Source organism: Sturnira hondurensis, unplaced genomic scaffold (assembly GCF_014824575.4).
Source record: "Sturnira hondurensis isolate 20B ecotype Veracruz unplaced genomic scaffold, ASM1482457v3 Scaffold0008640, whole genome shotgun sequence".
NCBI lineage: Eukaryota > Metazoa > Chordata > Mammalia > Chiroptera > Phyllostomidae > Sturnira > Sturnira hondurensis.
Window position 1 is genome coordinate 6,488,679 of NW_028081271.1, and position 27,612 is coordinate 6,516,290.

The following is a 27,612-nucleotide window of genomic DNA, read 5'->3' on the forward strand; positions in this document are numbered from 1 at the left end:
TCTCACCCTCCTTCCCCTCTCCTTCTTCTGCAGGCTCAGTGGGCTGGCTTCCTTGTCTTTTCAGAGTGCCCCTTACTCAAGGTCTCTGTATCCCATCGCGCCCTCCCAGCGTCTCTGATTTCTACTGCTTTCAACCTCTCCCACTCCCACCGCCTGTTTTCTCTTACGTGCTGGCTCCCCTTCCCCCAAGTATATTTTGGAAAATATTTGGATCACAACAACATTACTCAGCTCTCTCGTGACCTGATGGCAAGCTCTAACTAGTACTCCTAAGGTCGGTGTCCCTAACGCTCTTCTAGATCAGGCTAGGAAACTGTCCTTGAATGATGTGGAGGCAAAGCCGGGATGCTACCCACCTCCGGCAGCCAGCCAGTGGGAGACGCTCCCGCTCGCACAAGGAAACACATGAGGCTAAGTACCCAAATGGAAAACACACACAAAACAAAACCCTCAAAAGGCCGAACTTCAAACCCGAAACCTCTTTACTTCAATTTTAGACCTTAAGGGTCCGGCCGCCGGGCCCTGTAACCCGAAGATAAGCCCACCCTGGCCCCAACGCGCCTCTCCATCACGAGGTTGCCTTAAACTACACTTCCATTCTTCTCCCCACTCCACTCAAGTGTCTTTGTTCACTTTCAGCACACTCTGTCTTCAGAGATGGGCTTTCGGGCTTTCGTTTTCTGCTTGAACCACACACAGAGCCGTGCGCCTTGCGTCAGCTTTGGTCCCGCACAATGATAACTTCGCCGCAGCGCTTTCCCGGGAGGGACTAGGAGGCTCCGCCCTAGTCCCCAGCAGCAGGGCAGCCTTGGCAACAAGAGGTCCCCGATTCTGGGCCTCGGGGCTTGGGCTTACTAGCTGCAGCGGGAGGAAGACGCGATCTGGTCCTGCGCCACCAGTTCGCGCTGCCGGAAGCTCCCGCGCGGGGCTTGCCCTCCGTGCCCGCCTCCCGGAGTTTCGGGACTCCTCCCAGGGCGCCGGGCCTGGATCACGCCCGAGCCTGGACGTCTTACATCTTAGTCCCCGCACGAAGCTAACGACTGGAGCGACGATGGCTCAATGGCTGCTGCTCTGGGGCGCTTTGAACGCCATCTCCCTGGCGGGCATAGCCGCGGTCCTGAAATTCCTGCAGGTGCTGGCGCGCTACTGGAGGACATGGGTGCAAATGAAGTCGCTCCCGACCGTCGACGAGAAACCCTACCCCTTTCTGGGACACTTACTATTGCTGAAGCCAGACCCGAGAGGTAAGGGACCACGCGTCCAGGCCCGTAGCATCCCCACCCGAGGGCGGGTGGGCTCGCTGCCCGCACACGCAGCCTAGCACGGTGACGGAGGCGCAGCAGCATCCCCTGGAGCCGGAGCCCCGGGCGCATCCCCGCTCATCATTCTTGGAACACCGCGACTCGGGGTGGGGCCAGCTGCTTAGGGAGGGAGGACTCTGCCACCCCCTGGATAATAGAACGGGTTCCCGAGTCTATCCAGTTTTTCCTATGACACTCGGAGCAATTGGTGGTGCCCTCCGTTCCACAGGAAGTTTTTCTTCTGCTTTTTCTCTTCTCCCTTTCCCGACTCCTGGCTGCTGCTTTCTCTAATCACCGCCTGTCTTTTCTTCTGCCTAAACTCTTAAAGCCGCGAAGGCAGAAACCCCTTAAAACTTGGTGTTTCTCTCTCAAAAAGAAGGGACTAGAGATTTGTTTGAGACGACGCCTCTCCCACAAAACTTGACCGCAAGTTCCATTTCTCTTTGGCCTTGATACTGTAGCCCTTCTAAGGGGTTCCGTGATAATAAAATTATGTTAGTGGGGCTTTCCCCAAAACTCATGCAGCAAGTTTTTTAAGTCTTATTTATTAAAGAGTGACTAAAAAAATTGAAATCATCTTTTGAAGAGATAGGTTTATATTACGTTTTGCTGACGGGAAAAAAATCACGTAAGTTAGAAAGCTCTTAAAAGCACCTGATATTTGCAATCACCCAGGAGGGAGGGCAAGTTAGATCCCAGCTCTTCAACTACGTGGGTGTACGAGATAAAATACCCAGAACTGAAAAGATTTGCCCAAATGACATATGTTAAAATGAGCCTAGACAGAGACCCTAATCCCTTCAGATTAATTGTTACAGAAGTTTTACAGACGGAACATTAACTCCAAAGCTTGAAGGAGGATTTCTTTTCCCCACTCTTCTTTCTCCGAACGAAAATAATGCTGTCATTTCAGCGTTGCAGGAATATGATGGGGCCTTATGGGGGAGTGTTACCAAAGTATTGAAAATGTTTCCGGCAAAAGAAATCCAAGCAAACTGTCCAGTCAATGTGACTAGTATTACTGGTGATGCAACACATGTAGACACATGAAAGCCACATTTGTAAAAATCATCATGGCTAATGCTAACACTTCCCTTCTACCTCAAAGCTTTATCGTATTTAAAAAATCACTGTGTAGGAGTGTGGACAGTCCTCTGCAACAAGAAACCATATACGTACGAAATCTCATCATATTTTGGGGGGATTTTTTTCAAGAATTGAAATTTCTAGTGCATAAGATCCATTCAAAACAGTGATTTGATGGATTATTTAAAGTAATTCTCCTTACAGTGACTTCCTGAGTGAAGAGAAGGACAATACATTGTCTTTTAGAAGGTGACTTTTTAAGCCATCAACAGCTACTGGATTTTGGCATGAAATGAACTTTTGCTCAGTTTGCAGCTGTGCAACCAAGGGATTTGACTTTGACAGGTTGTTTAAAACACTCCAAGTTACCGTCTGTTTTCTACGGATTACATTTAAGGCATGCATCTTTTTTCTAGGTCACTGTTTAGAACTTGGTTAGAGTAAATTTTTAATTGTCAATCATCCATTTATAGGAGGCCTTCCTTTGTGCCCAGTATTGAGCTCAGCAAAATTGGGAATACCAGAACATTTTAAGATATAGTCCTTGTTCTTAATAACCTTGTTTCTCATACTGGAGGCTGTGCCTTTCATTTTAGGACTGCTGTCCAAATTCTGGCCTCAGTGATCTCACGGTGAGTATTGCAGTCGGCTTCCAACCAGACTCTTGAGCTCTGACCTCTTGCTTGTCCACCTATCTTCCCCAGCTGCTCCCTGCTATCGGACCAACCCAGTACCACAGATTTCAATTTCCCTGTCTCCTTTATCAGGCCAGAGCAAAGCAGTCAGTTTATTGGCATGCTAAACATATTTCTACATTGTTGATCTGACCTACCTCCTTCCACAACAATTTAGCCACCTATTTTGACCGCAAGAAATTTTGAATCCTTGTGGTGCAATGGTTAAGATGGCACATTCTGGGTCTGGTCTGAAGTCAGCTTCCAACATTTACTAACACTGTGATATTGTGCAAGCTACTTAACTGTTTCTCTTCTGACTGTGGTGAGGCATAAAAGACATAAGCCATCCAAAACCCTTAGACCTGGTCTGGTGTATAATTACCTGCTGCTGCAGCAGGTAAATATGACGTACTGAATGTCAGCTATTTTGGGATAAGCACTATTAGGTTTTGGTGTGCCAAAATGTGCAGATGCTTCAAAAAATTATTACTGGCTCTTCACCATCCTCTGCAATGGCCACTCCCGAGTCTTGGCCTCTCTCCCACTGACCTTGGAGCAGCTTGCCCTGAAGCCCAGGGGAGGATAAAGGGCGGGATGAGCTGAGCACGTGAACATTTATTGGCATTGAAAAGGAGCAGAGGAGTCGGATAGTTTGTTTTTTTATGCCATGTCAGTTTGTCAATGGTGCCCAGATTCCCATGCTGAGACAGCCCTGTCAAAGTCTCAAGTGCCATACCCGTGGCCTCACCGTGCACTTGGCATTAGTCCCGTTTCTAGGCGATCCGGCATTCTGTTTGCCAGGAGGAAGCTGGGGTACCCAGATAACTCCCAGCTAGCCTGCCCTCCTCATCCTTCTCTTCCTCGAGTTTGCTAGCAGTCTCATGAGACCCCTGCCTCACTTGCTATCCTGCAATCGACTCCCCAGCTAGAGCTCCAGTCCTCTCTTGGCCTTCTACTGTTTGACTTGGGCTCCGTCTGACCGTTGCTGTGTCTTTTCTCTGAGGTCTGGACCCTGGACACCAATTCTGAAGTCTCTGGGTTCCCCCCCAGGGAGCCCTCAGCAAAATGGTATTCCCCGACTGAGACTGTGTCACTGTTGGACCTCTCTCAGTGCTGGGCTGCCTTCCCCAGACTGGGGCCTCAAGAAGTTAAATGCAGAAAGTGTTGATTCCCGGCTCTTCCTCATGACTTCAGTGTTGTTGGGACTAATGGGCAGCGTTTCCCCACACCCAGCACAAGGACCAGCCATAAAGCAGGGCCAGGGCCTCTCACTCTGGATGTGTGGAATCCTGGCCTTTTCTCTACCTCTCCCCAGAAAACTCCCTGTGGCCCCAGAATACACAAGTTATTCACAGATCGCACACAGAATACAACTCCAGCCACCCTAGTGCTCATTGGAAACTTTCAGTTATTGCCTGGAGCCTGTAAAGGAAAATCAAACTTTTGCCCCGGCTGGTGTGGCTCAACAGATTGAATAGCGGCCTGCAAACCAAAAGGTTGCCAATTCGATTTCTGGTCGGGGCACTTGCCTGGGTTGTGGGACAGGTTCACAGCTGGGGGCCCACGAGAGACAGCCACACACTGATGTTTCCCTCCCTCTCTTCCTCCCTCCTTTCCCCTCTCTCTAAAAATTAAGAAATAAAATCTTGCAAAACACAAAAACCAGAAACAAAGTTCCATAGCCTTCCAACACTCCATTTTCATCTACCGATGTGGTCGTTCATTAACAAACAAATTTAGTGAAGTTGCAGACCATCAAATCAATATACAAAAATCACTTGTGTTTCTTTATACTAGTAATGAACTATCAGGGAGAGCAATCAAGAAAACAGCCCCATTTACAATTAATTCAAAAGGAATAAAATACCTAGGAGTAAATTTAACCAAAGTGGTGGAAGTCTCGTGCACTGAAAAAAAATGAGCAAAAATTCTAAAATTTATATGGAACCACACACACACACACACACACACACTGCCTGACTAGCCAAGGCAATCTGGAGAAAGAAGAACAAAGCTAAAGGCATTACAATTCATATTTTTAAACTTTACTACGAATTTATAGAATTGAGAACTCAGAAATAAACCCATGTAAATATCGTCAATTAATTTTTGACAAAGGCAACAAGAATGGACAGACTATGCTGTTGGGGTCTGGCCAGGTATCGAGGTTAGTTTGAGCATCATCCTGATATGCCAAGGTTATGGGTTTGATCCCCAGTGAGAGCACGTACAAGAAGCAACCAGTGAATGTATAAACAAGTGAAACAACAAGTCAATGTCTCTCTCTCTTTCTCTCTCTCAGTTCAATCAATAAAAAAGTGCACTTAGAAAACCTGTGTCACTATCTTAAATTATGTTGTTTATGGAATAAATAGTCCCTGCAAATGGAATGCACAGCATTCCATCCATAGTTAATAACACTGTATTGCTTATTTGAAAGCTGCTAAGAGGGCAGATGGTAAAGGTTCTAATCACATGAAAAAGAGTCGTAAATATGTAAGGTGATGGATGTTAACTAGACTTATTGTAGTCATCATTTCAAAATGTGTACCATATAAAGTCATTATGTCTATTGTACACCTGGAACTAATATGTGCTATTTCAATTATAACTCCGTTAGGAAAAGAGTGTCATGAAAGTGGTGTGTCCTTAACAGTGCATCGCATCACTGGGTACCGGAGACATTATGTTGTCATTGGTGGTATTAACTGTGGTTACTGGTCTAGCAGTGTGTCTGCCAGCATGGTTCGCTCTAAAGTCACTCTTTTTCCCTTTGTAATTTATACACAAATATTACAAATATAAATATTTAGTGGTACTTTGAGACTGCAGATAGTCTGTTTCCCCTCAAACCTTTAGCTCCTCCTGATTTTTACATCTTGGTGGATCTTCCCTGCCATGATGTGACTGTGATGTGTGCCTCGTGGGACTTGTATTTCCTTCATTTCTTCTACATTCATTACTTGGAATTCTTCTGTAAAGAAGAGTTGTCCCTTAGCACGATGTTTGTATGCACTTATGTATGTCTATTAGTATGAACTTAAGTGGCATTGTATAATCCAATACTATCGTTATTTAGTCTGTTTCTCAGATGGTTCTACTGTTGGTTTTTAGGAGCTTTGGGGGGTTGGCTCCTTGATGTTTGAGTATTTCCTCATTTTCTGGCACCCCAATGTATTCTGCTCTTGTGTTTTCTCTGTCTCTGCTCTGAAATCAATCACCTTTCCGAGGATAATTGGTTTGTCCTGTTGTAGAACAGTATTTAGAAGTACTGAGATGTGGTTGACGGAACAAGGACTGGGAGCCGACCCCGGGCAGCTCTGTTACAAGGTCTCGTTTTCAGGGCTGGAGAAGACGGCAGCAAAATCACATTTAAGATGCCATTGGAAGAATAGATGTGGTCAGACAAAAAGCAGCAGGAAAAAACATTTCCCACGAGAAGGTTCTGGAAAGTCCCTGAGACATGGAAGAAGCTGAAGGATTAGTAAAGCAGGGGAGTTTCTTTAAATTATTTTTATGGAGATAACATTGGTTAATAACATTATATAAAATTCAGGTGTACAATAGTAAAATTTGGGATCTGTACATTCTGTTGTGTGCTCACAACCAAAAGTCTAGTTTCCATCTATTACCATTTGTTTGACCCCCGTACCCATTTCTCCCCTCCCAACTCCCCTCCCCTACTCTCCACCCCCTTCCCAAAGTAACCGCCACTCTGTTGTCTGTATCTATGTCTGTTTTTGCTGTTATAGTTCTTCATTGGTTCCTTTTTTGATTTATATTCCACGCATGAGTGAAATCAGACTGTTTTTTTCCTTTTATGTCTGCCTTACTTCGCTTAGCGTGATACCCTTAAGGCCCATCCATGTTGTCCCACACGACAATATTTTATCCCTTTTTACGGCTGAATAGGATTTCACTGTGTGGAATCTTCTTTAGCCGTTCGCGTGTTGACGGACACCTAAGTTCGCCTCCATATCCTGGCTATTGTTAGTGATGCTGTAGTGCACACGGAGGCACACGCAGTTTCTTGAATTAGTGCTTTCCTGGTCTCCAGATGGATACCCAGAGGAATAATCGATGTATTGTATGGTTGCTCTACCCTCAATGTTTTGAGGAACCTCAGTGCTGCTTTAGAAAGGATGGAAGGGAAGCATCTATCCACCAGGGCTGGAGAGGCAGGACAGGTGTTCCTCCCTCCGAAAGGGTGACCTGAAACCGGGCCGGGAGAATTTTAATGGCCTCAGTGTGCTTGGGAAAGGCGCACGACGAAGCTCACACAAGCATCTCCAGGGTTTGGCATTTCATACTTAACCAGATTGTTGTATATATGTTATCTCACTTATAATTAAATTAAAGTACTCTCCTATTTCATTCATGAAATCATTTCTTAGGAGCTGTGTGGTTTACCTTTAAGATATGAAAGAGCTGGGAGATATTAAGTGACTTACCCAAAAGGAAAAAGGAAAAAAATCCCGAAGGACACAGTAAGGGACTTCTTTAAAATTAAATATTTTCTCCTAGATTTTTTTCGGCAGCTAACCGAGCAGTCTGAAATGTACCGATCTTTGCCATTTTTCATACTCTGGATTGGCCCCATGCCAATGTTGATCATGTATAACACAGAAGTTGTGGAGGTGAGTCTTAATGAATGGGATCGATATTCCACTGAATATTTGATGGTGTGAGAATTTCATCAGAATATAGTACATATCTCCATATGCGTAATTGAATTTAAGACATTGAACATTCACTAAATATCTCGGGCTGTGTAGGGACCATTTAATGCTTTTCAGATAGAGTCTGAATTCAGGGGAGAATAGCAACCTCAAAAGGCCTGTATACTTTTGTTATCGGGTGTCAATATATTCTCCCCTTTTTAAAAAAGTCTGCAGAAGGATATAGTTTTATAGAACCATAAATAGATTGTTCCGGAAGGTGAGCTTATATTACCTTCCAGGCACTGTTTTAAGATTCTAAAAACATAAGACTAGTAAAATTTGAGTGTTTCCTGCAAAATGCTTGAAGTCTTATATTTATATCTATAGTACTTTTATTATTTAAGTAGATTTTCCTAAAAGAGAATACTAATCTGATATTGACAAGTCAGATATCATTAATCTGTGCTATCAAAATCACTCCTTAACAAATTGCTTTGTATTTCACTTATTATTGTGATGTTGGGGGAATTGCCTTGTGGTTTGATGACCAAGGATTTGGGTCAGGGGCCAAAAGTGCAATGAACAAATCTTCTCCTCATAGAACAAAATTAAAAGCAGTTTCCTAGGACATCGGGCTAGGATCGTTTTTTCTTCCTTATTGTGGTAAAACTGTTAAGAGTTTCTCTCATACCACCCAGCAGAAGCTGCTGGTCCAGAGGAGGGAGCTAGAAGGCCACACAAAGGATTTCACCCACTGCTGACTCAGTGTGCTTGGTGCACAGGGATACAGGTCTGTGCAGTGTAGGGAACTTGAGCAAGAAGACTGAGAAGCATTTCTTGCTTAGTCCTCTATGCTCAACTTTGACTCCAGATGACCCAATACCACCCAGGGCTTCCAATGTGACTTACATTCTGGAGACACTCAAATGCGAGCATCTCTAGTGCAAGACTTTATCCTGAGCTTCACACCAGCTTTCAGAGTATGGCAACTTGAATGCCTCCAAGTCAACCTAGCAGATAATGAGCTTGTGACTTCTATCTCCCCAGATGTGGGCGTGCTTAGATTCACCCTCACTCCCCACCTCAGTCAGTGACTCCACTTGGTTCCTCATTCACGGCAGGAACCAGGGAACCATCTTGGCCATTTTCCCCTTGGTCAACTCCATTAGTCTCCAAACAAAGTGACAGTTACACGTTCAAAACTCTAACTGAACTGCTTCGAGTCACAAGAATAAAACGAATCACAGAAAAACAATAGTTATGAAATGTTGCTTTGGAAAGTAGTTGTGTTCCAGCCAGGTATTCTTATAATTGAGATTGTGTGAATATCTGTATCTCTCAATTTTTTTTCTCTCTTTCTAAGGCGAGTTTAACAAACTCAAAGGAAATTGACAAATCCCATTTGTACACATTTCTAGAACCATGGCTTGGCCAAGGACTCCTGACGAGGTATGTCATTGTAAATCTGTAAAGCTGTCTCGTGAGTAACTTATGTCAGGCATTGACACAAGTAGTTTTCCTATAGCAAGAACATGCTGTCTGGTAGTAGGGAGAAGCTGGAAGACAAGGTCAAGTGGAAATGGGCCTTTGACGGACAGGGATCCAGGCTGTGTAGTAATCTCCAGCCACAATAGTCAGTAATGCTGATCACCGGCGTTCCAAGAAGAATGAGAACGTCCTGGTGTATAAATGGAGTGGAACACAAGGGAGTTTTCAGCAGGGAAATCCTGAAACTTCAATAAAAAAGGCAGTCCTCCTCGGAGAAGTATGGGGAGCCCAGTGACCTCAGCCCCTGAGCTGACATCCAGACCTGGGGATACACTGACCGAAAGGACAAGGCAGGGCCTTGGTGGGGATGCTGAAGAATTTGAAGGTGACAGTCAAAGCAGGCTCATGGAGCTCATTGCTGTTCGGAAGGTTAGGTTTTGATAGAGGTAGTGGGAATCTAATTTTTAGAAACTCGGAGCTTAGATTTTTTTTAAAAAAATTCTTAAAATTTTTCAATTTTTAGGAATGCTCTCTTAAATACTAGCGATGTGGAGGGATATCTAAACTATGTCCATGCTGTAACTATATGTGAATTTGTCCTTGTCATTCTGACCAAAGCATTTGAGATTCTGTAGATTCAGCTGTTCCAGAAGAGCTTTGTCATCGTTATGTGTTTGGTGTAAATATTGCTTTATTCATGACCACGTGTTGTATTTCTAGTACTGGATACAAATGGCGCTCCAGGAGAAAAATGTTAACACCCACTTTCCATTTTACAATTCTGGAAGATTTCTTGGATGTCATGAATGAACAAGCAAATGTACTCGTTAACAAGTTAAAAAGACACGTTGATGGAGAAGCCTTTAACTGCTTCATTTACATTACTCTCTGTGCCTTAGATATAATCTGTGGTGAGTCTCCCTGGATTGTTTCTAGACCTGTGGCATAAAGACAAAATGGCCCAATTTAAAAAAATGCACAGTTCAAAACACTGTTGATCAGGATGCTCACAGAACTGGTTGATTATAGTCACAAATTAGAGGAACATATGAAGGCTAAACTAATTGAAATGAAGGGAAATGCACAGGAAACCAATAGTGATGGAAAGGAAACTGGGACTCAGATCAATGGAGTGGACCAGAAGGAAGAACAAAACATCGAACCAGAAATGAATAAAGAAACAAGAATTCAAACATATGAGGAGAGGCTTAGAAACCTCCAGGACATCTTTAAATGTTCCAACATCTGAATTACAGGGGTACCAGAAGGGGAAAAGAAACAGCCACGAGTGGAAAACATATTTGAACAAATAATAAAGGAGAACTTCCCCAGTCTTGCAAAAGAAATGGACTTCCAGGAAACCCAGGGAGCGCAGAGAGTCCCCAGGAAGGAATACACCAAGGCACATCATGATTACATTAGCCAAGATTAAAATGAAGGAGAGAATCCTAGAAGCAGCAAGAGATAAGGGGACAGTCACCTACAAAGGAGTTCCCATCAGATTGTCAGCAGATTTCTCAAAAGAGACCATACAGGCAAGAAGGTGCTGGAAAGAAGTATTCCAAGTCATGAAATCCAAAGACCTACATCCAAGATTGCTTTATCCAGCAAAGTTTTCATTTAGAATGGAAGGACAGATAAAGTGCTTCTGAGATAAGATCAAATTCAAGTTCATCATCACCAAGCCCTTATTATATGAAATGTTAAAGATAATTTATATCAGAAATTCCTAGGTATTTTATATAAGAAAAAGAAAATAAAAATATGAACAGTGAAAGGACAGCAAACTCACAGTTATTAACAACCACACCTAAAACAAAAGCAAACCTAGAGGACAGCTAGATCAGGAGTGGAACCAGAAATGAAGAACACATGGAGGGTTAGCAACAGGGGAGTGGGAGGAGGAGAAAGGGGAGAAGGTACAGAAAATAGCATAGACAGTAGGTAGAAAATAGATAGGGGGGGCAAGAATAGTAGGGGAAATATAGACTCTAAAGAACTTGAGACACGTGGTCATAAACTAAAGGGGGGGAAGGGTGGGGGAGTGGTGTGTGGGGTGGAGGGGAATGAAGGGGGGGGAATAGAACAACTGTAATGGTATAATCAATAAAATATATTTTTTTTAAAAAGAAAAGCACATTCCACCAGGAAGGCCAATGAAGGGATTGGAAAGGATCTTGGCTTCTTTCTGGGTGGTCTTACTGCTCAGTTAGCCCCCTAAAGAGGCAGCAGCTGCTGCCAGGGCTTGGAGCTGAGCTGACAGGTTAAGGAGCCACCAGGCCAGGAGGCCAAAGGGGAGAAAGTGCAGAACCAGGGAGTGGGAGAAATAAATGGAACAATAGTGAGAAGGGAGGAGGGAACAGCTGTAAAATATTAAGAGTGTATGCCTCTTTTCAAGTGTTTGCCACTGGAAAAGAAACACAAGGCGTGTCTGTGAACTGAACGGTGGTTTCTCACCTCTGTTTTACAGAAACAGCAATGGGCAAGAATATCAGTGCCCAAAGTGATGGTGATTCCAAGTATGTCCGTGCGGTTTATAGGTAAATGGAGACCTTCCAGTTACTTTTAATGTAGTTATGGATCAGGGCTTTAAAAAGCTATTGCTAATCATTTCATATCTGTGATGTATCTCTTTCATTGTTTCACAAGGAAACATTATACTCAAAAGCAACCGAATCATGGGAGCATGTATTTTAACAGTAGGGGAATGGTTAGGTGCATTATGGCACACCCAGATTATGTAGTAACTTTATATGATTATTTTATAATATATTGAGAGATTGCATTATGATATTTAGTGACAAAAGAAAGATAAAAGTATTTTAAGCACGATGGCCACTAGGTTTAAAAATTATTCATTGAAAAAAATACTTGAAGATATCATACCAGAATGTTAGCTGTGATTATTGTCTTGTGTTATGTGCTTCTCTTTCTTATTGTTTTTTTTTTGTTATCCATTTTCTTTTCCCCTATTTTCTGCACTGAGTTTGTATTACTTTTTTATTGAAAATATACTCATTTTTACTTTAAAAAATTGCTTGAGATTACTGAGCTATTAAAAGGCCCAGGCAGGGTTTGATTTGAGGTATCCTATCATTAAGTCCACTGCTCATTTTACTTTATTTTAACAAGTATCTGTTTAGCATATATAAGCTGCCATTCATTACCCAAGGTACTGACTGGTTTTGTAGTGGCCCACAACACAGAATAACAGGGGAGACAAGCATTGAAATCAATCAATATAAACATATAAATTATAATAATTGTTTAGAAAGAAAAAAACTAAAAGTTGGTATTTGAGAAGAAAACGGCAATACCTCCCACGGACTGAGTGACCAGGAAGGGCCTGTCTGCAAGATTAGCCTTGAACCTGGTCTCAAAGCAGGGGACCGTGTCTAGGTCTTTCTGCTCTATGGCTGGAAGTAGTGAGGGAGGAACTGGGGACAGGTATGTGACCAACGGGTATTTAGCTGGCCCTTCTCTGTAGACAAGGACAACCAGTTGTTTTCTGTCACTCCAGAGAAGTGGTCGAGCAGAGGGGTGGACATTAAGCAGGCAGATTTCATCCCGCGCTGGGGCACCTGAGCCACAGGCAGACTGGGAACGTCCAGGGCACTTGCTGGAGAAACAGAAGCAGAAGTCAGATGGCCATCTAGTGAGGATGTTTTGTGGTGCATTCTGCGTTTCTCCAAAGAACCCATTCGATTTTTAAGCCTCATTGAGTGTGTAAAAACCCATACCTTCATTGTCAAGCAAAACAGGGGATGGGGCTTGTAGCATCCTCTGCTTCTGAGGCAAATCATTGTCATTGCCATGCATTACCCTCACTGAGGCCAGGTGCCACATGGGTGTCTGAGCAACATATGTGGTGGACGTATGAGCGGGTATATTTGTATCCTCTTATAGGATGACTAATATGGTATATCGAAGGATGAAGATGCCCTGGCTCTGGTTTGATTTTTTCTACCTTATGTTTAAGGAAGGATGGGAGCACAAAAGGACCCTACAAATTGTACATAATTTTACCAACAATGTAAGTCCTCGATTTTTTTCTATTGCTATAACACATACATCATGTAAAGTGTACCATTATAGCTCTTTGCAGTGTACCATTCCGTGGCGCAAGGGGGATTCACAACGTTGGGCCACCATACCACTATTGCTATCTAGAACTCTTGTAAGTCCGTGATTTCTGTGTTTTGTCAATATACCCAGTATAGGGCCATAAGGACCTGTTTCTCATAAAATAAAAGTTAAGTGAAAGTGGGGAAAAAAAGATAGGTATCATACCTTAAAACTAAGTATTCACCAAAGATTAATTAGTCACTTGCTAAGTGTCCGGTACTGTACCAAGATTTAGAAATATAGTAAGTATTAATGTCTCCTGCAGAAGGGGGTTAATCTATCAGTGGAGGTAATCTATAAACACATAATTATAAAATGTGATATGCTCTACGATCATTTATTAACAAACAGTGTGCTACGTTAAAAGAATAAAGACTCAAGGGTCTATGTTATGAGTCTTCTGGGAAAATATTTGGATTAGGTAGCAGTGACTTTCAAAGGCAAAAGGCATTTACAGCTGTCTCTTAACCTGGAAAAGATAACTGTATATTACTACTCAGTTTTTAAGGACAAGGTGATTATAATGTTTCAGAAGTGGGGTGTTAGTCTTTGCGCTACAAATGTGTTTATGAAAAGGTAAAATCTGATTGAAAACATACATCAAATTATAATTTAAATGGACTGATAAAAGTGCATGAATAATCATAATTACCCTCTGCTGTAAATTTTGGGTTACAGTACATTGGCATTCCTTCCGCACGGTGAGGCACTGCCTATCACCCGCAGGTTCCGTGGCCACCAAGTCATGAGCTGTTAGGCGGATGGGATGTCGGAGGGAGCTGTCTGCAGCAGAGTGTCGCATGACCACCTGGCACTCAGTGAGCACTGAACAGTTTGCATTTGATGCATGGAATTATACTTTTCTTCAAGTGTCATGCATTAACAACACCATCAATAATGGGTGCATTCCATAGTGTATGGACAGTATTATTCATTTAATACTGTTGAAAATTGCATACCGAGCAGCAGGGACTAGGGGTTCCACCAAGAATTATAGAAGACACGGTGGTAACTCTTAGAGACCTGGGCATCTGTTCACGCAAACCACACAGTAGCAGATCTGTACAACTGCCGAAAAGGAGGAGAGAGTTAAAATGCATAACCACATGAAGGGTATGAGCTTTCATTCTTTTATGCATTCAACTAATACCTAAGGAAGATTCTTAAAATGCCAAGCCACGTTCTAAAGGTTGGAAACACATCAATGAATGAAGACCAATGTGCTGCCCCACTGATGCTGGAGGGGAAACACACTAACTAGCACATACCATGTCAAGTTAAGTGCAATGGGGAAAAAATGAAGTAGGCTTAGGAAGATAGTGAGATCTAGGGACTGGGGTCACAGTGATTAGGGGACATCTTTCTGACAGTGTGGCAATGAGCAGCAGAGACCTGGGGAGAGAGCCAGCCATGCTGGTGTCCAAGGCATAAGCATCTTAGTCAGGAGGCAGAGCAAACATACAGGATGATTCTTTCCTCCAGTACAACATGTAATTACAGTGTGATCTATGATTAGCCCGTTAAATATATAATGATTGTGTTCTCTCCACCACCCATACTTTTTCTCATTAGCTTGGTCAACTCACTAGGCTCCAGATTGACAGACTCCACTGTCCAGTTGGAAAGGCTGCAAAAATAGCTCTTGGAAATGACATATTTGTCTGGTATTAAGTTTGTTTTTAAAGGTCTTATCCAATAATGCCCTAAAAATGTTAGCAGAAAGCTTTACTATATTTTTACAAAAGCCTATCTTATCGTTGAGTTAGAAAGAACAGGAAAGGTTTGGGGGAAACATCAGTGAAAGAAGCTCCTATATTTTTATAGGAAAATGCATGATTAGGCTCTATCAAATTCCAAACAAAAGCATGTGATTGTTTAAATCACCCAGGTCATCAATGAACGGGCCACAGAAATAGAGAGAGCTGAAGAATGTCAGAACGATGAGAAGGACGCTGCCCCCTCCAAAAAGAAATGCAGGACTTTACTCGACTTGCTTTTAAATGTGACGGATGAGGAAGGAAGGAAGCTAAGTCATGACGATATTCGAGAAGAAGTGGACACATTCATGTTTGAGGTATTTCGCGTTGCCGTGTTAGTGTGGGACATCATTAACAAATTGCAGTTCCTGTCGCATGAAACCTGGGGCTGCTTATGGCTTTTTAAATCTTGGGAGTGTAAAGTGCTAAGGACCAAGAAAAAGCAAACAATGATGCTTAGATGTACTTAAGTATTTCACAGTCAAATTAGAAATAACATGAAGCAGCAAGAATTAGACGTACCGGCCTTTGAAAATATGTTGGGATTTTTGGTATAAGAGATGACTTTTTTTCTCAGTTTTTTTTCTAATTTAACAAAAAACAACCTACGGGAATCCTTTAAAGGGCTTTTCATATTTTTAAAAGTCAATCACATTTTCAAATAGTTTACTACATCTGAGGGAGAGTCATTGTATTATCATTAGAAAGTACAGAATTTAAGACCCTGATTAAGTACCGGACCAGTGGTCTTCCTCAGAGAAAACTTAACTCGTGGTGGGTATGGCAGTAGGCATGTGGTTTTCTCCAGGAAACCTAAGGCTCGTCAGATGTTTCCAAACAGAAAAACAGCCAGAAATTGCTCTCCGATCTTTGTATCAATCCCTGCATCCTGCTTCCTTTGAATCTCTGAACAGCACACATCTGTTTCTTTACTCCCTATATTTTTAAAAATTTTTGAATTGCACTTTACACCCAGTACTGTTCTGTATTAGTTCCCTTAGCATGATACCCTGTAGGTTCCTCCCAGCTGTTGCAAAAGGTAGGATTTCCTTCTTGTTTTAATGCCAGCCACTCCCTCCTTTGGGGATTTCCAGACAAGTGCGCCCAGCTCCTGCTGTGAGCTACCCTAGCTAAGAAGACAGCAGGAGCTCTCCAATAGAGAAGTTATTAGCCAGTTTGTGATTTGGAAGGGATTTCTGGTCTTTACAGTAAAAATAAAAATAAGAATAAAAATGATAGTTTTTTTGCAAAGATAATTCTAACTGTATGAGGTATTATGAAGAGTAAATCTCTCAACATGTGGATTACCAAATAAAGATAACGATGGTTTTAAGGAGCAGCGCATGGAATGCCCTGGCAGTGGGGGAAAGGGAGAGGCATCAGAAGTGGTCACCACGGGCACTGTGTTTGCTCGGCCTGCAGCCAGCTGGGGCCAGTGTCTCCCTGTGGGGAGGGCCCCGTGCGCTGGAGCAGGAAGCCAGCTGTGCAGAGGGCCTCCAGACCGACTACTCCGGCTCTGTGCTGCCTGGCCGCAGGAGGGGGGTCCATCCCTTGCTGATCTCTACCTCAGGTTCCCTACGCATAAAACCACATGGACTGTCAGTGGTTTTCATCTTCCTTTCCAAGCAGAGCACTGTATCGAAGTGACCTTATGCAAAAAGTGGACATCTCATTAGCTAAAAAGCGAAGAGGTATTAAGCATGTGGACTCTGGGGCCACATTCCAGCTCTGTAGGAGAGGTGTGGCCTTGGGCCCCCCCTCTAGCCCTCCCGGGCTTCTTGTGCCCACTGTTACAGCACAGTCTCCGCAGAACAGCTATTAGGTGAGTGATTTCTCATGTGCACCAAGAATCGTGCCTGGCATGTTTCTGTGCCACAGATGTTGGCTAGTATCTAATGTTGAATTGGGCCCTGCACCCACACACTCACACATGCACGTTCGGGCACACACACTGGCACACACACATGTTTGTGCATGCACACACCCATCTCCCACCAGTAACCCCTCACTTTTCCCAAAACCACAGACTAACGATCTCTCTCTTCCGGCTCAACATTCTTTGACATTCTGTTGTTGTTTTCTTTGCATGAACTAGAGGGCAAACCATGAATAACTGTGATATTGTGTCTTCCTCCCTGAGGTGGGCGTGGCTGTGGCTGCTGCGCCGTCCACGTGCCCGTTCTGGCTGTTAGATATTTAGATTCCAGGTATTCGGATTTCCGCCCCACCCAGTCCCACAAGGCGCTCCTGTCCGCTCAGTGCTGTGTGTTTTGCGGTGTCTGGGGAACAGACAAAGTGAAACAGGAAGTTCGGCATCTCTTGCACATTCTCATCAAGTTTCCCCTCAGATTCAAGAAAAGCCCTTGAACATTATTTAGCAAGGACACTTCCTTCTGTGACTTTGGTAAACAACTGAGTGAAATGGGCCATATTTTGCCTGGAGTTCAAAGTCATTTCTATAAAGAAACTGTAAATGTAAGAAAGCGCAGTGATGCCAATATCAGAGACTTGAGAACTATGTATTTTTTAAAATTGCAGAATAATCCTCAACAATTCAACTTAGGAGCTGAAAAAAGTGCTTTGGAAGTTTCTGTGCAGAGGCTGAATTATTACAATAATCACTTGTGTCGCCTAGGGTAAACCCAAGAATAAGACCTCCCACAGGGGACATCATTTGTTCTCTTTCTCTCATTTTTCCCTAAAGTCTTAGTCATAGGGCTATAATATAAATTTTATTTTCCAAATACATTCTTTTTCTGAAGAACTCAGGGATTTGCACATGGAGTGTCCTGGTGGGATGAAGCTAGGATATTGGCACTAATGCCTGAAACACTGAATGTGTAGAGAACAGAGTCACCCAGGGAGGTTCTGCTTGTACTGGAGCTGGAGACTCCTTAACGTGGTCCCCACACTCCCAGAGGGGAAGTGGGTGGGCTCTACTTTGTCATCAGTAGCTCCAAGGGTCCTGTTCTTGCCTCCACCTCCTACTAAGCTATCTGGCCCTGGGAAAGTCATTTAGCTTTTTTTGGTGGGGGTCTCGGTTTATCATCTGTAAAATGTCCATAGGAGTATCAAGTATTCCAGAATTCTAGTGAGGAATAATTGAGTTAGTTTCTACAAAGTATCTATGCAGTGTTTTGCCTAAAACTCCACAAGATTTCAATGAGGCTATTTGTCAACTTCTCGGTGTGTATACAATTACTCAACCACACACACACTCCCTGGTGTGTGGCAATGAGAGATAAAGTCTACTTTACAAATGGGGGAAGGAGAGGAGTACAGATCTGGCAAGTCGGCTCAGCAGAGTCAGACTTTCACTGCCTGAAAAACAGCCTAGTGCATGTAGTTGCCTTGGAGTGGCTCTTACTAGCCCAGCTCCACTACTTCCCCCCAAGTTGGTGACTCAATAGCACAGAAATGTCCCTCTAAGTGGAGGCATCCACTTTGAAGAGGTTGTTTCATTTACTTGTTTCTCATCAGAGTGAAACCCTGTCCAACATTCTGTTGGACACATTACAGCTGGGGTCACATTACAGCTGCCGAATCCAAACACAATCCACCGTGGTTAGCCCTCGCTGTCTCCTCAATGGCACTCTCCTTTTTGAACTATTTTTTCTTACCTTTGTAGGGCCATGACACGACTGCAGCTGCCATGAACTGGGCCTTATATCTATTGGGTTCCTATCCAGAAGTCCAGAAAAAATTGGACAATGAGCTGGACGAAGTGTTTGGTATGTCTGGCCCCTTCACCAGGTCCCAAGTCACTGAAGCAATGGCCATTCTTTCTCATTAAGAGTGTGTGATAGGACCTGTTCTAAAGATGCTGTAATGAGCAGGAAGGCTGCTGTGTAGGATTCCTTCCAGGACCAATCTCCTCTGCAAGAGCTCATCCACTCATTTACAGGCATTTGCTAACTTCTAGGCATGTGATGGCACCAGGCTAGATGCTGGGGCTATGCCGACGAGTGTTACTGTCCTCAAGGAGCTCACTGCTTTGCAGAGGAAGCAGGCGTTGTGTATAAACCATCCCATCGTGGCTGTGTGCATGAGTGAAATGAAGAAGGTGCTCCTTGACAGCAGAGGAGAAGCTAGTTAGAGGGGTCAAGGAAAGCTGTTGTAGTAGGGTTGCTTTGGGCCACAAATGAGAGAAAATGTGTGTTAAGCTTTTAAGACATAAATTTCTTTTGCACCACCAGCAATCTGTAAGTAAGGAGTCCTTACCTACAACAGGGATGTCACCAGAGTCCCAGGCTTGCTCGTTTTTCTCTGTCATTTTCACCATCATGCATTTTGTTTTCTTGGTTGACGTTCTTGGGTCTCATGTTTATCTTTAAGGCAAGAAGAAAGGGGAGGAGGAGATGAAGGGTGTATTAGTCTCCTCTTGCTGCTGTGAAAAATTCTGCAAACTGGGTGACCTAAAACAATAGAAATGTATTCTCTTACAGTTCTGGACACCAGAAGTCCCAAATCAGGGTCTCTGAGCTAAATCAATGTATTGATTTGCAAGGCTGCACTCCTTCTGGAAGCCTTAAGGGAGAACCATTCCTTCTGGTGGTTGCCAACACTCCTTGGCTTATGGCCACATCACTTGGGTCTCTGTCTCCATCTTTACATCGACTTCTCTTCTCGGGGCGTGTGTCACATCCCCCCTGTTCTCTCTTATAGTGACCTCTGGGCTGGCATTTAGGGCCCACCTGGATAGTCCACCATCATCTCTCCATTTTCAGATCCTTAATACAGTCTTCAAAAGCACCTCCTCCCAGATATGGTAACCTTTGCAGGCTTCCTGGATTAGGCCCCACCACAAAGGGACAATGCAGCATGGCATCAACTTTTCCTTTGTTGAATTGCATGTCACATGGCTTCCTGTAGCTGGAAGGAGAAAGGTGAAGGTTCGGTTGGCCAAGCAACAACGTGGCATCTGGTGGATTTTCCCACAGAAAAGAAGTGGGGAGGGAAAAAATAAAGGATAAAGGGAAGAGATGGAAGGCGTCCTAGAAAGAGAGGTGCCGGGTGGACAATGGCAGAGTGGAAAAGTTTGAAGAGAATAGGAAATTATAAAGGACAGGTAGAATTCAGAGTATGTGTTCGACTCTATCAAGAGATGAAGTTGGAAAAGTAATTTCCTGTTCAGATTGTGTGAGGACAGGACTTCCCTATCAAGAGGGAAGACTTTGTTGTGTAGAATGGAGACAACCCAACGTTCTCGTCTGTTTCTGCCACCATTTTAGTTTTTCCCTATCAGCGGGAATTTCAGATTTCCTCCTGTGGGTAAATCTGGGATTCTAAAAAGTCACAGGTCCTTTTGGAAAACATTCATGTGTTTGTGTTCTCTATCATTTCTAGCTCATTGCCAGTCTCGTAAATGCTTCTTGACCTCATGTAATTAGTCACACTATTTTCATTAAAACTTTTATTATGCTGCTTCTCATGTTTTTTGCTAATCATGCCTCACTTTTTCTTCTACCCCCAGTACTAAAATTGGGAACTACCCCCAGTTCCAAAATTTTTGAGCAACTGATCTTTGGTATTAAGATGTAAGTATTAATTCCTTGTTATTTTTTTTAACTGAGGTCAACTTTACATTTGGTTTTGTTGTACCAAAGCAACTGGTACACTTATAATGTTTAAAACTGAGCATTATTGTTTCTTTCCAGTGAAACAAAAAAGAAAAATGAAAATAAACAAGAACAAAATTACAATAGAGAATGCCAATTCCAAGTAATACTCTGCAGGCTCACTCAAGGCGTCATTAGGAATTTCACTTTAACAGTGTTGTCTTAAACACTCAGGAAATCCATGAGACATCGCAATTAAATGTGCCAAGGGGAAAGCCGTGTTGTCAAAATGCCCGCTTAACCCACTGAGACACCTGAAACCCGCGTTTTGCTGACCTAATGCATTTTTTAAAAAACGTCTTATACGAGAGGACGTAGACAGATACATGTTGGTAAATGCTAACTGCCCATATTCACAGAGACATGAGCCCAACATGCAGAGAAAGGAGGGGAAAAGCTAGAGTTGTACACCTTACCACATGGGCCAGCTTCCAGCCGACAGGAGAGATACAGGAACGGAAAGTTTGTCTTCCTTCCCACAGAGCACGTGGCATTGATTCCACACAGGGTTTGTTGAGTCAGGAATGGATAAAAAAGGAATTTGGGACAGAAATGCTAGAGATTCTTTCCCCACTGTGTTCTGCCCAAGGTATCTTCGCCAAGATAATTGCAGACCAGAATGTCAAGGAGAGAAAAGACCAAGAGCAGAGTCACTGAACATAAGTGAAAAAATTTTAAATAAATAAATAGGAACAAAATTGCAATAGTGAATGCCTTGCTCCCAGCGACTGGAGAAAAAAATGTAAAGAGAATCCATTAGTCGTCTTCCTTAGTCGTCTTCTCTTTCATCCTCATCAACTTCTTCATTAGTATCTTTCAAGCCTCCTCTTTCTTTTTGTTCATCATCTTCTCTTTCTTCTCCGTCCTCTTCTTCATCATCCATATCAGGAATCAAGTAGTAATGAATTGGGTCTTGCCAGATTCCACCTTTGATGTTCTCTCCCAGGTCATCAGCCCTGCGTCGGAGTGGGCATGCACCGGGGAGGGGCCTTCCGTGGCTCGCTGCCTCTCGCTGCTGGCCTTTTTCCACATTGGGCTTGCACATTCCGTCAAATCTTGTCCAGATATTTCAGTGGCCTTTGAAAATGCATCACCACTGTCACTCAGATGAAATTCTTTGGAGAGAATTCTTTTTATTTTCAAAGGAAGGGTTTTCATCAAAATGGAGCTCTATTCTGTGGCCTGATTTCACATCTTCCTGTTCCGTCACTTCGACTCTGGTCTAATTACCCCGGTGCCTTTTCATCTACCTCCCCGAGCAGGGTGGGCTTAGAGACCGTCGACAAATTTGGGATTTTGGCAATTGATTTCAACATTTTCTGAAAAAAGAAGAATGGTTGGCAGACTTTTCTCTAGGTTGACCTTCAGAATCTTCTCACTGGCTTGTTCATTAAGTGGGTCTATTTCATTTTTGACTTTCTCAATGTGTTCCGCTGCTCCCTGCTGTGCTTTTCCCCCTCAGGCAAGTCCAAAGAGGTTGCTGTCTCCTCACAGGCCAGGAGGCAGCAGACAGTTTGGGTTCCTTTGTTGAGATGGGAACTGGGTGGGGGTGGTGTTTAGGGGGCCATACTATGAGGAAAGTCTGAGACTCTGACCCAAGAGAAAATGCACTTCTGGAGAAGCTCTGAGCACTCAAAATAAACCCTTTAAAAGTATACAGTTTAGCTCAGTGGATTGAGCCTTGGCCTGCAAACCAAAAGATTTCTGTTCGATTCCCCATCAGGACACGTGCCTGGGTTGCAGGCCAGTTCCCAGCAGGGGATGCACAAGAAGCAACCATACACTGATATTTCTCTCCCTCTCTCCTTTCCTTCCCTTCTAAAGATAAATAAATAAAATTTAAAAAAATTAAAGTATACAGTTTAATGCATTTACAATGCTGTGCCACTGTTTCCTCTCATTATGAAACATTTCAGCACCCCAAAAAGAAACCCTGCAGCATTCATCCATGCCCCATTTTCTCTTCCTCCAGCCCCTGACAACAGCTAACTTACTATGGATTTATGGATTTATCTACTATGTCTCTATGGATTTATCTACTCTGAGTACTTTCTATAAAGTGACCCATACGATATATAACCTTGTGTGTCTGGTTCTTTTTACTTAGTGTTATTGTCTTATTTTACTTTGATTACCTTTACTATGACATATTCTAGTTTAGTTCTTGGTATTTAACATTTCAGTGTATTGACTAATGTATTCTTTTTTGATGTCTTATCCCCCAAGCCCAAGTAGTCCTTTATTTTATTTATTTTGTGTATATTTACTTTGATCAGGGCAGTCCGATCGCCCTGTCACCTTAGAAGACCTGAAGAAGCTTAAGTATCTGGAGTGTGTTATCAAGGAGACCCTTCGTCTTTTCCCTCCTGTTCCTTATTTTGCCCGTCATCTTAATGAAGAGTGTAAAATTGGTAAGAGTTCTATCATCAAAGCAGCAGGGCGAGGGGGCTTGTACACGTCTGTTGCTGCATTCTCACGGCATCCTGCCTGCCTCCTGACAGCGGGCCACAGCATTGTCAAAGGCTCCCAACTCCTCGTCTTTCTCTACGCGCTGCATAGAGACCCGCGACACTTCCCGAATCCCGAGGAATTCCAGCCAGAGCGTTTCCTTCCTGAAAATTCTGTGGGACGCCATACATACGCATACGTGCCCTTCTCTGCTGGACTCAGAAACTGCATAGGTCTGTATCCACCAGAGTTGGTTTCACCGTTCAGGCCCACAGGGTATTAGGTTTCTTACAATAATGTCTTTGAGATGCAGTGTTCCATACACAAGTCTTTTACAGAACTGGTGGTTTTATTTTTTCTCCACTTTACGATATCTTATTGACTTAAAATAGGGCTCTCATCAAGTTTATCAGTTTCCTAGGGCTGCCGTGACCAGGTACCACAGACCCAGTGGCTTACACAACAGAAATTTATTTTCTTATAATTCTGCAGGCCAAAAGTCCAAGGTCAAGGTGCCATCGGGGCTGGTTTCTTCTGAGACCTCTTTCGTATAGACGGAGGTCTTTTCCCTGTGCCTCCATGTAGTTTTCCCTCTGGGTGTATCTATCTTCGTCTTGATCTCTTCTTTGTGTGAAGACACCAGTCAAATTGGAGTAGGGGCCACCCGAATGACCTCATTCTAATTCAGTCACCTCTTTAAAGGCCCTGTCCTCAAATGCAGTCGTGTTCTGAGGTCCTGAGGGTTCAAAATTCAGCGCATGAATTTTGGTAGAACACAGTTCATCTCGTAACATAAAGCGTAATTGGTTTCATGGTAGAGTTTTAAAATGTTGTAGGTTTGGGATTAAAGTAGAATTTACTTTCCATGATAGAAAGCTTATTAATAACAATTGGTTGTATTTAACCCAATTTCTGTGTTTATTGCTTTCAAAATTGCTTTTTGTCAAAATCAAAACCAACACAAAGGGTGCTTACCACAGGACCAGCTGGGGTAGTTATGCAGAATGAATGCCCAGCACCAGGCATTATGAACACTTCTGGCTTTAGTAACACTGGCATTTTATTATTTATGTAAATGCAGGCATGGATAACAAGAGGCCTGGTAACTCCACAGTAAATTACATCAAAGGCCCCGTAAGAAGGCATTCTAGGGTAGTGGTTCCCATGCTCCAGCGAGCCCAGGATTCGTCGGAGTGCTGCAGAAATTCAGATCTCTGGCCCCCTCAGCAGTCCAGATGCTCTGCGTGGGCATGGGGAAGGGCACTCAGGAATCTTTGATTTCAGGGAGCATTCCAAATGATTCTGGTGCCCCCAGAGCCTACCGTGAAAACCCAACATTGCCTGCTTCCTCTAGTAGAACCTCTTCTTTCTCAAGTGTGTGATATATCTATAATTAAAATGATCTTATTTACATTAATTTAAAGGTCAAAAGTTTGCCATAATGGAAGAAAAGACCGTTCTTTCCTGCATCCTGAGGCACTTTTGGGTAGAATGCAGCCAGAAAAGAGAAGAACTTGGTCTGATGGGAGACCTGATTCTTCGTCCAAGTAACGGCATCTGGATCAAGTTGAAGAGGAGAAATGTCCGTGAACCCTAACTTTATTCTAGTGCTGTGCATGTCTCCAGAATAAGATCTTTCTCTAAGGGAAACTTTGGTCATCAAATTCAATTCCCTTAATTCCTAGACTTAATTTTTTCTTGTCAACACTTACCTTGGGGTAAAGTCTACCAAACAGAGAGTTTTTACATATTTAAAATGGCCATATCTTTCATCCCTGGTCTTGATCCCCAAAGGAGAGTTAACTGATGTCAATACCCAAATAAGCATGCAAGTTTCTCAACAGAGGGATCCATAGTCTACTTCAATGTCAATTGACAAACCCAAAGGATATAATTCTATTGAGGATGCAGAATTTTTTAAGATACTCTTGTTGACTCAGGAACATAAATGTGCAGGCATGCATATAAATTTCATTTGAGAAGGGTGAGTAATTAAGTACTTTGACTGAAGGAGCTTAAATTTTAAAAATTATATCAGTGGCATTAGTTATGAGAGTAATTGTTATTGTAATGCTTTTCAGATTATATCAAGAAAGGTACATCATTTATAAGTTGACCTGTAGGTTCTGCTTTTATCTCTCTTTTAACTATGTACTTACAGGCTTCATTTCATTCTACATAATATCACAATTACCTTTGTCCATCTTGTATTATGAGGAGAGATTCCTCTTCATAATCTCTAATCCCTCACTGTACCTCAAAATGCTGATTAAGGGCTTTTGGAGCTGGAAGTACCTTAGATCTTACCTAGTTATCCTCCTGTTCCTTAGAAGTAATGGAAAAGATCAATGGGAGGGAAGTTTCTGTCCAAAGTCAGGCCACAAGTGGGTGGCGATGCTGAAAAGAGAAAGAGGTCTACAGTCTCCATCTTTCCACTCCCAGAGTGATACACTTCTACTACAATATGCTCTTGCTTGTGAAGCTCAGATCTGTAACTGCATGTGTCAGTAAAGCACAGATCTTGGAAGTCTTCCATCGTTAAGGAAGAGGGAAACCACACTGGCATATTTAGCAATCCAACATCGTCTCTGTGTAGGGTTAACCTCCAAGAAAATGTGATCTCCCAGAACATACCTACCAAGCGTATAACGGACACACATTCTCTGAATTTCAGTTCCACTGACCATATCTCTCCTTACTCAGTGACTTGAAAAAAACTTCTTTTAATAGATACTTTTAATAAGATGGTTTCTTTAATTTTCTCAAAAAGTAGCAGAAGCAACAAGTTAAGAGAATGGAATATCCATTTGTCAATGGATATCAAAGGAAGAGGTTCACAAACCAAACCATTTGGCAAACATTACAGGCTGAGGCATTACGGGTTGGGTCAACCACTGTGCCTGCTCTACGGACCTAAAGAGCCCAGTGCAGTCCCCAGGTTGCTGAGAAAAACTCAAGGGAGAAGTATATGATACTGTTGAAAATGATTCCCATGACACGGTAAACTTCGTTATCTAGAAACTGGGTCTACGTAGACAATCTGTTACCAGATGATTTTGGATAATTAAAGTTTTATTGCTAGAAATTGGTATTTCTCAATTTTATGCACTTACATTTAAACCTTGCATTTTAAAAATGTTTTCAGTGACACTCTACTACACATTAAATTGAATTTAAAGTAAAACATTGCTTCAGGTTACTTTTTGGCCTAAAATCTTCATTTGGCCCCAGAAAAATGTGTTATTTGTATTTTAATTGGAAATTCCCTTAAATTGTGTCCAAGTTGGATGGAGAAAGTATGTTATGGTCTGTAGCATCCAAATAATGCTGCTGACTTTTTTGTGAATAAGAGAATGATCAGATATTTGTTTGTGTGCCTACCGTCTGTCATGTTCCTGTTGGAAAGTAGTATCTTAAGAAAAGTAAATCACATTTTAAACATGACTGCAATACTGTATTCTGAGAACTGATGTCAGTTTGAAATACAGATAACTGTCAAAGGTAAATTAGTAGGTGACTGATTCATCAATAAAGGAAATAAAAGGAATTGCATTTTTGAGTTAATGTTATCCTCACGCGGTCATCATAGACTGGTTTTGAGTTTCCCTGACTCTGAAAAATAAACTAGAGGAGAAGTAGAAACACCAGAACATTTTGTTCAGCTGACAGAAGAAACTCTCAGGACTACCTGGGAAATTTCTCAGGACTACCTGGGAATCGGCAAAACCCACAATCATCTACTGGGTACCAGGGATTTCTGGTCTAGAAACCTCACCAGGTGCTGAGTGATTGAACTGATGCTCAGACAACTGTGGAATGTCAGTTTCTGGACCAACTACTCACCTGTCTCACAAATAAGGAGATTCTGATTTCAAAAAGATCAGTTTTTACCATGGGCTGTATCTAGAAGGTCAAATGTGTTTCTTTGCATCACCTAAATATGCAGTATGTGTGCATGTGTGCATTAGTCTGGCCCCACTCCTGGCAACCCTATGAGTGAGTGATGTGCACAATACCACGTCCTCAGCCGCCCCGCTCAGCTCCCGGAGACTCATGCCTGCAGTGTCGCTGATGGAGTCACCCCATCTCACAGTTGGTCTCCCCCTTCTCCTGCTGCCTGCTGGTTTTCCCAGCATTATTGTCTCTTCCAAACAACTCTTCCCTCTTATGATGTGCCCAAAATAAGCCAGTTTCAGTTTTGTCTTTTTTTCTACCCCCCCTTTCACCGGTGTTTCAGGCTTAATTTGCTCCGGGGCCCACTTGTTCATCTTTCTGGTTGTCCGGGGTACTTGCAGAGCCCCCTCCACCACCATGTTTCAAATAAGACAATCATGCCTGAATGCGAGGACAGTGTTTCCTTTAACGACATGATTACCATATAAAGCTATGATTTTTAGAACAGCCTTTATTCTCATGAAACATAAGTTGACTCACTGGGAAAGACAGGAGTT

The 27,612-nt window shown here is 42.9% G+C and overlaps 1 protein-coding gene and 1 pseudogene across 1 annotated transcript; one reads left to right on the forward strand and one right to left on the reverse strand.

Annotated features, from left to right (window-relative positions):
* Positions 1-630: 630 nt before the first annotated feature.
* Positions 631-26,708, forward strand: CYP4V2 (cytochrome P450 family 4 subfamily V member 2). Its single transcript, XM_037055220.1, has 11 exons — positions 631-1,244; positions 7,589-7,701; positions 9,089-9,174; positions 9,934-10,124; positions 11,684-11,753; positions 13,120-13,246; positions 15,227-15,412; positions 18,724-18,826; positions 22,990-23,124; positions 23,215-23,394; positions 24,586-26,708. The coding sequence occupies exons 1-11, from the start codon at positions 1,052-1,054 to the stop codon at positions 24,756-24,758; spliced, it is 1,557 nt and encodes a 518-aa protein (XP_036911115.1). The 5' UTR covers positions 631-1,051; the 3' UTR covers positions 24,759-26,708.
* Positions 20,598-22,614, reverse strand: LOC118992987 (protein SET-like; annotated as a pseudogene).
* Positions 26,709-27,612: the final 904 nt, after the last annotated feature.

Excerpts from the sequence above, each read along its gene's own strand:
- CYP4V2 (XM_037055220.1), top strand. The coding sequence starts at position 1,052 with ATGGCTCAATGGCTGCTGCTCTGGGGCGCTTTGAACGCCATCTCCCTG. Across the intron at positions 9,175-9,933 it reads GGCCAAGGACTCCTGACGAG|TACTGGATACAAATGGCGCT; the intron begins GTATGTCATTGT and ends TTGTATTTCTAG. Across the intron at positions 11,754-13,119 it reads TATGTCCGTGCGGTTTATAG|GATGACTAATATGGTATATC; the intron begins GTAAATGGAGAC and ends ATCCTCTTATAG.